The sequence below is a fragment of the Cervus elaphus genome, chromosome 9 (genome assembly GCF_910594005.1).
Source record: "Cervus elaphus chromosome 9, mCerEla1.1, whole genome shotgun sequence".
Taxonomy (NCBI): domain Eukaryota; kingdom Metazoa; phylum Chordata; class Mammalia; order Artiodactyla; family Cervidae; genus Cervus; species Cervus elaphus.
The window spans coordinates 107,669,104-107,679,922 of NC_057823.1; the positions used below are offsets into that span (position 1 = coordinate 107,669,104).

Consider the following 10,819-nt stretch of genomic DNA (forward strand, 5'->3'; position numbering starts at 1 on the left):
GGGAGCCTGACTCCAGGCGCCTGCTCAGTGCCGCATGCGGCCTTCTGCCTGGGGCCGTGCAGACAGTCTTGGGAAGTACCCTGCTTGCTTTTTTCTTGCCTGCTCAGTAATAGAGGAATACTCATAGAAGGATGCATCGACCGTTGGTGAGGAGAGAGGATGGAAAGCAAAGTGGCGTTACTGTGCTAGCTGCTGTCTGAGGACGAGGGGGAGTGTGTTGCGGTCAGTGCCTGTGCCCGTGAGTACAGCGGCGCGCCTTTACGCCGCCTGCCCTGCTCCAAAGGGGCCGTAAGGGGGTGGCTTCATCCCTGCAGAGCACCCTGCCCAGCCCGGCACACGGCGAGCGCCCAGCAAGTGTCAGCTGCAGCCACGTTCCCCTCATCACTGGAGGGACTCTTCCCGAGTCTCACCTGGCTCCCTGAGTTTTCAGAGGTGAGTGACAGCCTCAGTCCTGATCTGGTTCCTGCTGGAACCAAACCAAGCCTCCAGGCTAGCCTCCTCTGAGCCTGACGATGTCACTTGTAGCCAGATCTTCTTGCCCAGCCTTCCCCCAGTCGCTGGAGAAGTTTTATGAGCCCTGCTTAGTCTAGAAACTCAGTGTTGGTTTTTCCTCAGAGATAAGTTCTACAGTGAATTTTCCTGGTACAGCTTGGGAACATCCACACAGTGATTCAGCCTCAACGGTGATCTGTTCTAGAAAGACAGTTTGACACTCACCCAGCACAGCGATGATGCAGTTTCAAATTTATAAGTTTTCTTCCCCATGCCCCCCCACTTTTTAGAGGTCTGGATTTTATTAATATGTTAATGAATATAAAAAGAGGTCTTTCAAAATTTGTTTACTCTCCTAGAGCGTATGCTGTGACTACTTGAGGGTAGCTGAATTTCCTGCATACATATTCAAGTTAAAATCACAGTTTCCCTACTTTGAAAAACAGTTTTCTTGGAAATAAAGTGTCTAGACAGACTTTGAAACTGAAAAACTGCTGCTTTGCCTCAGGTATTTTTGCTTGAAAACTGATACTTTCATGAATATTTGATTTTTAAAAACTTACACAAAATGAATGCCATTTTATTAGTCTTTTAGTCCTTGTGAAAATGATGCAATTTTAGTTTTTACAAAAGTAAAACTTTTTTCCCATAAGTGAAAATTAATTTTTATGACTTTAATCTCCACTTTTGTACTGTTTGTTTAAATCTCTTGTCTAATTCAATGGCAGAATCCTGAAAGTGTCTCCCTTCCCACTTTTTTTTGTCATCATCAGTCTGCTAAAGACCTTACACAGTCGTTATTCCGAGAACAAATGTTTTGCAGGAATTTTCACAGTGCCTGCTTATCAGTGTTTTTTTTAAGGGTGGTCTAGTGAGTTAAAATGGCCAGATGCCAACGATATAGTAATGAGTGCTTTTGGAGTTTAATTAAGAGGCCACCTAATTTGTGAATTTGAATCAGAACTCTTAGGACTTTGAGGTATAGTTGTGGACATATAATTTAGGACTATCCTGACTCCTTAATTACAAAGCTATGATGCCAATAAAATAAATTTGTGAATAAGAAGTTAAAAGAGAATATTGTTTAACTTGTAACTGTTATGAAAATAACTACTGTTTATTTGATGAATGATGTTGATATAAATAATAGTAATAATATACTAAGGTCTTTCTTCGCTCCAGACCCTGGGCTAAGTCCTTATTATGCTGCCCCTTTTTATCTCTTTTTTTATGGTAAAGGAAAAACAGTTTTGCTGAAATCAGCAGCTAGTAAATTGCAGAAGTAGGCTACCGATCTTAGGCTGTCTGACTCCCAGCCCAGATTGTGAACCTCTTATTTCTACAATTTCTGCACTAGCTCAGTCTGTCCTACAAGCTGGGCTGCCTCATACAGTATTTTTAGTGGGTTAACTCACAACATGACTCTATGAGGAGATAAGACATGCATTAGCTCCATTTTACAGACGAGGAGACTGGTGCTCAGGAAGAATAAAAGACTGTTCCAGGGTTTCAAAATTGGCATAACTGTTATCCTTCTGTACATACTAAATACAAGGTTTTTTTAATGTGCTATTTTCATGCTATTTAGAGACTGTAAAATTGTTTGAAATTTCATTAGAAATCTTTATCATATTACTTCAACTTGCTATGTGTACTGTGTGGTCCTGTAATGATTCAGAATCCCTAAATGACTTTTTTCTCTTTCTTCAAAAAAATTTTTTAGCAGTACCACTGCAAAATACCAGTGTAAAATGTCATAAAACAGGTTATTCCAGCCAAGAATCTGAGGTGAGGACAGATTTAAGTTGTTCAGTCACATTAAAAGCAAATCAGTGTTGGGAATGCTGGCAGCTATTCAGAAGAGATGTCTCTGTAGCACATTAAAAAAATTCTATGCCCTAGTAAGTCTGGCCAAGGCTTCCCTGGTGGCTCAAGCAGTAAGGAGCCCACCTGCAATGCGGGAGACCTGGGTTCGGTCCCTCGGTTGGGAAGGTCCCCTATAGTCCGTGGGATCACAAAGAGTCAGACACGACTGAGCCACTTTCACTTTCCAGGTTGATCAAGAACCTCGGCATATTCATATCTGTGGTCACATAAAAAAGAAAGAGTAAATGTGTCTGTACAGTAAGTGTGCATTGCTTAACTTTTCCAAAGATTTTATTAATCCATTTTATCATAAACATTTCCTGGTTTAAAAAACATAAAATTTATTAAATAGTTATAATTTTAAATGTTCAAGGACTTAAAGCTTTCAAGGCATTGTTACTTGAATTGGGTGCAAGAAATTTTACTGCAGGAAAGTGTATACTGATCACTGTAGCTGACTTGTCATTTTTAGTGTTTTCCTTTTTGCCTGCACAAGAAGAATAGCTTCTGTAATGTGAATTTAAATGATACATCAAGCTAATAAATGTGGCTGGCTTAGCAAGTGATAAGCATAACTAATTCAATTTAAATGTCTCATATAAAAATCATGAACCAATACATTAAAGATTAAAAATATTAATGCAATTAACAAAAATTAGTATTCAGTGAAGAAGCATATTTCAGTTTTAAGATGGATGATACATCATTCACTGACCAGATAAGGACCAAATTCAGGTATACTTTATTCAGCTGATGGATTTATTAAAAGTAAATTAAAATGAAATGCTTTATTTGAAGAAACTCTGACAAACCGGTGTATAACATGTGGACAAAAGATAGCCCATGTCCTTAGGAACCGTGGAGGGGACCGAGGCTTGAATGACTTGCCAAGGACTCTCAGAACGTCACCTGGGCGCCTGGGAAAGGCGGTGTCGCTGAGGAGTGGGCAGGCTCAGCACCCAGCCTGAGTGGGAGTGGGGGGCTTGAAGTCACTTTGAGATACAAGAGCATTTGTGGCTGGGGACAGGGCATCGAGGCTGTGCAGTGGGGTCAGCATGCGCTCAGCGTCCCCGTGGTGTCTTGCTGTCTGCCCGTTCACAGGTGGACGGCAAGCACTCCAGCGAGGCCGCCTTGATCCTGCACAGGAAGGGGTTCGACTGCCACTTCTCCAGCAGAGGCGCCGGGCTGCTGTGTTCCACGACCCGGGGAAAGGTGAGCCGAAAACTTGTCTCTCCTGCTGATTTAGCGCTTTGAAATCCTTACTTTCTGCAGGCAATCCTGACAAGGAGATGTTTCATTGCCTTTCCGCAGACTCCTTCACCTCAGCTTCAAGTTTGTTCAAGTTTTCCCTTCTTAAGGAAGCCCCGTCCCAGTGTTCAGTCTTTTCTCCTTGTTGATATCAGACTGCCCCGGCAGACAGGTGCATGTCTGAAGACAGGGCCTCACCGATTCTTAGGCCTTTCGTTTCCAGCCCGCAAAGCGGCTTCTTCCCTCCCGCTGTCTCCCCGCCTCTCTCAGACGGCTCAGGTTTGATCCAGTTCAGTGATGGCAAACCCAGGCCCTGCGGGAGCCAAGTAACTGCGTGGGGGCTTCCCTCTGGCTCAGACAGTGAAGAATCCACCTGCAGTGCAGGAGACCGGCTTTGATCCCTGGGTTGGAAGGTCCCCTGGAGGAGGAAATGGCAGCCCACTCCAGTGCTCTTGCCTGGAGAATCCCATGGACAGAGGAGCCTGGTGGGCTACTGTCTGTGGGGTCGCAGAGTCGGACACGACTGAGCGGCTCACACACACACAGTGTGGGTGCAGGCTTGCAGTGGGGCCGGCGGGGTGGCTCGGCCCCAGGCCTTTGTCCGCACTGTGCAGGCCAGCGGGTCCTCAGGCTGACCACTGACCGCCGGCTGCCCCTCTGGCTTCTCTCCAGCTGGCCTTGCCGCTGGTCCCCGTCAGCCTCTCTCAGAGGGAAGGGCGCCTCCGCCTCAGGCCTCTGGCTCCGGCAGGCTGGGGCTGTCTGCAGCACACCGGCGGCCCCACACCAAGCCAGCTAGCCGGCCCGCTCTTCAGGACCTCGCAGGCATGGTGTCGGATGGACTCCAGGGGTGCCGTTCTGTCCTGCAGTTAGCATGTGTGTAGCACAGGCTCCAGAAAGGGGAAGGTGAAAGGCGGCGGGGAGGCCGTGCGCGTCCGTTCCTTTCGCCTCCTGCCGCATGGCCCTAGTGCTCAGAGGGGCACTGATGGCCCTGTTGCTTGTCCCACTGTTCCTACTCTCCCTTCTCAGTGATGATCTGAGACGCTTGGGTGTGAACGTGTGTACTCAGACACTAAGGCATTGAGTCCTAAGGGGGTTATACGGTCCAGAGAGACATACTAGAAGAACCTGCAAGAGTGAGCATAGTATTTTCCAAACAACCTTCCTACCCTGCAAATGACTCACTTGTATGAGGGCCTTCCTGGGGGCCTGGGGCCTGTCCCCCAGCTCTTCTGGCTCAGGGAGGGTGGTGAAGAAGCCCCGCTGCTGGGGTGAGTGCTGACGGAACGAGGGTGTGGGTGTGTTTAAAGCTCTTGGACTGTGGAGTCCTTTCTTTGATTGAGAAAGGCCCTTGCACACGATACGCTGTGAAGCAGCTGGGAAGGGATCCGGAAGAAAGCGCTCTCCTGTTACTGGGCTCCAGTCTCCCTTCAGAGTTGGTCTCCATGCTCAAGTGTGTGGAGGTGGACTAATCGCCCCCTTCCGCTGCTTTTGCGCGGAAACATACTTTTCACGTTTTCTCACACTGAATATGTAGATGCACTGCTTGTCTTTCTTCAAAGTTATTCTAAACATGTAATTTTTTTATCATTTACCTTTTAGATATTGGTCCAGAAACTTTTTAGCAAGTTCACTGTTGTAAGCATCATACCTTCGTCATTATCCTTGATGCATTCTCCTCTAGACGCCCGAAATATAAGTGAAATCAGCTTGAGTCCCATGGAGATCAGCACGTTCCGAATCCACTTGAGGTGAACCCGGCTTTCAGCTTTGGCTTGGGAAGCATTGGCTTTGATACACTTCTTGGTTTTACGTGCAATAGAGAAGCACATTATTTTAGCTTCTGGCTACTGTGAGGACATGAATTCTGTGATTCTTTTTCTTAAACCAATACAGTAGGAGAGAAGAAAAGCCATGCTACAAACTAGTTTTGTTTTTTTTTAAGTTCCTTCCATGAACTACTATCATCAGTATGAATTGATGCAACAAACGAAGACATGTCTAAAGACAGCCTCTCAACAGATTGTATCTCAGGTTAAATGTTAACTAATTATATCTGTGTTGGGGGTTGTGAAGAGATTGTTCTAAGTATTCATGTTGCTGACCCTTTGTTAGTTTTACAAAAATACCCATTTTTACCAAAATGGAATAAAAAGCTGGTGGGTAATAGCTAATGGCCAAAATGGTTGCAATCATTCATACATGTTAGAAGATCTTTATGTGTTGAAATATGTGGAAAAGTGCAATCCATCAATCCTGATAATATATATCGTTGCTTTTACATGTTTTTCTACCACTTGACCCCTCCCTTCCTACCCTTTGTAAGTATTTCCAGAAATACCAGATTTTGAATCATTCAGTAGTAGACAAAGAGGCATATTTTCATTACTTGACAATGTGGGATAGGTGCAATTTATTCCATTGTCACTAAACTAGGAGAAGCAATTCTATAGGTACCATGACCTCTTTTAGGCACCCACAAGGTGTCTTTTTACACAGCTCATTTGAATACAGATGTTCTGAGAGGGGTTTTCTATTTTAAAATTACCATATCAGAATAAATGTGCCTTATTTTTTTATAAGTCTTGTTAAATCTTTTGGTGTCCATATTACTGTTGGGGGAGGTGGGGAGTGGCTGGGGGGAGGGGTGAGTACTTTCTATGACACGTAAATTGTATAATTTTTGCCTGACAATGCTGGCCACGTTCTGATCTGTTTCATTAAATTTGTGGTGATGTTACTCTAAACATTTTGACTATTTGAATGTACTGAGATGTCAGAAAACAAAACAAGGAAGAAAAATATTGTTAATTAAAATATGCTGCTGCCAAGGAGACTGCAACTTGAAGCAAGGATTTTGTAACAAGCAGAATCCACATACTGTTTTCATTTCACAAGAGTTCACCATTTTGAAGAGAGAATGCTTTAAAATAGACCGTTTTGAAACCCACTTATATGTAACTCATCATAATTTATCATATTAAAGAATATGTTTGTTCAGTGAATTTCAAACTTTTGTATATGCTAACCTCAAAATGAAGTTTTAAACCTATGTGCCATTACAATACTTTTGATAAAATTTACTTGGGATCACTGTTAACTTGACATTAAAATAAAACCAACATTTAGAGCATTCCATTTTAGCATAGAAAGGATTCTTGACTAGGTGCACTGCTGAAAATTCTCTGTGTTAAGTAATACGTTTAGTATTATCTGACATAATTTCCATTTTACCTCCTGCCATTCCAACATCTTCATATAGAAATAAAACATCATTTCTATTTTATCATGTAGCCTGGTTATCATCTGTATTTTCAGTCAAGATGCAGCTCCTTAGATTACTGTTCCATTAAGTTCATAAACTTCTTTCGCCTTTGATTATTAAGGAAATAATACTAGTGTTGATGAAGATATTACAAGAGAGTAATTTCTTGCAATAAACATGTACTGTAAGTTTCCTTCCTTGTTTTGGGGGGATAAACAACTAAAACAAAAAACAAACTTACTTTCTGTGAACATCTACAGACATTAGGATTGCCAGACACAAATCCCAGGAATAAGATCAGTATTTTCATTGCATCTTAAGTGTAAAACCTTCCTAAAGGAGTTCACTGTGTTCTGTGGTTCAAGTGGTTGTACTTAATCGCTCTGGAATCTCTGATCAGTTGAAATAAAGTCTGATGCAATAGCAGTGGCCCTGCCCCTCCTGGTTGTTTGCGATGGAGCGGCCCTGTGTTCCGTCGGGGTCTTACGCAGTGTGTGTTGTCACCAGCTGCTAACAGGTAAAGCAGAAATTCTCTTTCACCAGCAAGTTTCTGCTTTTTGTTTTTAGAATAAATCATCAGGGAAATGAAGAGAGGATGCTTTTGCTTTGGGTTGTGGTCAAGAACTGATTAAATAATTTAGTGTCCCTGGCACACGCTAAAAATCATACACTTCAGTTGTGATCTCAGTGGCATATTTGTTTGCTTAGGTTTTATTACATTCATTATTGCAGATGTTCAGTTGACCAAGTAGTTCATTACTTTCTCTCTTTTTTTTTTTTGAAAATTTAATTTGGGGTTATAACTGCAGTGTTTGAGAACTCAGCATCCTTGTTTTCTGCAAATACTGATTAAAACAAAATGCTGTAAAATGTGTTGTAAAACATTGTAATTACCTTCCCATGTCTTTGTTGTATTTGTGCTGAAACGTTTTCACATTCCTTTGTCTGGAAAAAAAATTTTGCTTTCATCTTGATTATGTTGCTTTCCTTGAAATCAATAGGTTTTAATATTTTCTCTTGGAAGATTTTATATCTTTGGGAATATGTAATATAAGATATCTAATAAAAGATAAATCTTACCATGTGCATGGTCCTCTAGAGTAGTTCTTAAATCTTATTTTGTAAACAAGATATATTAAATGTTTTGGTGGGTTGAGTAGAGGAAGGGCTTGTTTTGTCTTCTGTCATGAGTGAATTGCTGCTTCTTCAGTCCATTTCTGTTGGGTTGGCCAAAAAGTTTATTCAGTGTTTTCCTCTAAGATGGATGGTTCTAGTAGCACTTTATCTAGTTGTCTTTATTTTCAAAACAATTTTGTTACACTGTGTTGTGACTACTGTCATATCAACATGTATTTAAAAAAAAATCAGTTGGTGAATTGATGTGTAGCCATTTTAGTAATGCAGATGGAAGAAAAAGCAACGTTTTTTGGCATATTATGCTTTATTCAAGAAAGGTAAAAATGCAACTGAAACACACACTCAAAATATCTATGCAGTGAATGAAGAAGGTGTTGTGATTGAGCTAACTTTTCAAAAGCGGTTTGCGAAGTTTCATGCTGGATATTTCTTTCTGGACAATATTCCACAGTCATGTACACCAGTTGAAGTTGATAGCAATCAAATGGAGACGTTGAGAACAATCAGCGTATACCACAGGGAGATAGCTGCCGCACTCAAAATACCCAAATCAAGCACTGAAAATCACTTGTGCCAGCTCGGTTATGTTAATCCCTATGATGTTTGAGTTCCACATAAGTTAAGAAAAAAACCTTCTTGACCATATTTTCATGTCCAGTTCTCTAATGAAAGGTAATAAAAATGTTCTGTTTTTTAAAACAAATCATATTGGGTGATGAAAAATAGATACTGTACAGTGATGTGGAAGGGAAGAGATTGTGAGGCAAGCAAAATGAACCACCACCAGTCACACCAAAGGCAAGTCTTGATCCAAAGAAGGTGACATTTTCTCTATGGTGGGATTGGAAGGGAGTCCTCTCTATGAGCTCTTGCTGGAAAATGTTTAATTCCAACAAGTACTGCTCCCAGTTAGATCAACTGAAAGCAGTGCTCAAGGAAAAGCATCATCTCCCCCAGAATTGCACAAGGCCACATGTTACTTTGATGACCAAGCAAAAACTGTTACAGCTTGGCTGGGAAGTTCTGATTCATCCAGGTATTTCTCCAGACCTTTGGATTTCCATTTATTTTCATCTTTACAGAATTCTCTTAATGGAAAAAAAATTTCAGTTCCCTGGAGACTATAAACACACTTGAAACAGTTCTTTGCTCAAAAAGATAAAAAGTTTTGGGAAGATGAGATTATGACGTTGCCTGGAAAATGGCAGAACGTAGTAGGGAAAAAAAAAAAAACAAAACGGTGAATACATTGTTCAATAAAGCTCTTGGTGAAAATGAAAAATGTGTCTTTTATTTGTACTTTAAAGCCAAAGGAACTTTTTGGCCAACCCAATAGCAGGCAATTGGCAGGCAGGGGTGGTAGTGAGTTTCACGTCTGGGTTTGGATCAGCTTTGAGGCTGGGGTTCAGGAGCCTTTCCAGGAACACTGTGCCTGTGGGACCTTCTGAGCCAGTAAGGAGGGGGGAGGTCGTGGCCACATCCATGTATTCCAGGATAAGATGAGAGTATGCCAAGATGTGAAGCAGAAGGTCTGTGATCAGATGCGGAAGGTAAGGCGTGTTGGAAGGGTGGGAGTCTGAAGACACCCTCCAGGCTGCCAGCCCAGGCCAGCACGCAGCTTAGTGGCTTTAGGGGAATTTCCTCAAAGCCAGGAGGTGGGGGAGGGAGAGGGATACATATTCACATATGTGTTAGCCAGGCAAAGAATACACACTAACTAGGAAGTTTATACTTGTTTGGGGTGACTCACAAAGTGGAGAGACTAATCGGTTTGTAATATATATACACTGAGCTGTAAAACCCTAGAGAAATATTAATAAAAATACTAATATCATCAGATGATGAAAAAATTTTGGCTCCATGTTATTTGATTATCAACATGCCAAAATCGTTTGAAAGTTAAAACGGGTAAAGAAAAATTTAGTTTAGATGGGCATATGCTTACATTCCTTCTACAAAGCTGTGATGTGACACCAACTAAGGGTGTGACTGTAAATGGCTGCAGGGGTGGCTGAAGAGTGGCTTTAGTGGATGAGGCTCCTTCAGTGTACATTGGCTTGAGCAAAAGTAAGTGATTTATTGCTCCCAGTAACAAACGTCAAGGGGAGATAGAACTCCAAATACAGCTGGAAGCAACGATAGGGTGATGTCATCCAGGATGTGGTTTTTCCTCTTATCTTGCTTTCCTCTGAGTTGTTCTCCTCTCAGGCAAGGACCGCGCATGCAATGGCAAGATGGCTTCCAGCAGAGCCAGACCTGCACCCAGCCGGCCTCGTGACCCCACTGGTAAGAGCACCTTCATTCGGATTTTCAGCAAATGTCCCAGAGTCGACAGTACTGGCGGTCATCTTGCTTATATCCTAATGACAATGACTAGCGGTGGAGTTAGGTTCAACTGAATCACGTGGACAAAACACATGAGAATAGACCTCCCCTTACCCCCTACCCCATCAAAACAACCAGAGAAAAGGGAGTTGGATACTAGGGTACTTTGGATACTAAGTAGGCAAAATACAGTAAGAAATACATTGCTGAGAAGAAACAAATGTGCAGATTTTAAGGAAGCAGAGAGCACACTTAGCTTTAATTTCAGGAAAGGTTCCATACAAGAGATAGGCTTGAAATAGTTCCTTAAAGATACATTTGACTTCAGCAGGTAGAAGGAATATGCATGTTCTCCGTAAAAACCAGAATAAGGGAAGACATGGTAGCAGCAAGCCTGAAGAACTAGAAAGAGTTCCTTCTGTTTGGGGCAGCGCTCTCCAATAAAACATTTCTGTGATAATGGCAGGGTTCTTTCTACATGTGCCGCCC

At 42.2% G+C, this 10,819-nt stretch overlaps 1 protein-coding gene across 1 annotated transcript in view; it reads left to right on the top strand.

The window, feature by feature from the left end:
• MAN2A1 (mannosidase alpha class 2A member 1) overlaps window positions 1-7,954 on the top strand; it is a 199,980-nt gene extending 192,026 nt beyond the window's left edge. Inside the window, exons 21-22 of the mRNA XM_043913763.1 lie at window positions 3,460-3,570; window positions 5,206-7,954. Of these exons, the coding sequence (XP_043769698.1) occupies window positions 3,460-3,570; window positions 5,206-5,358 (264 nt within the window). The 3' untranslated portion in view covers window positions 5,359-7,954. The remainder of the gene's footprint in view (window positions 1-3,459; window positions 3,571-5,205) is intronic.
• Window positions 7,955-10,819: the final 2,865 nt, after the last annotated feature.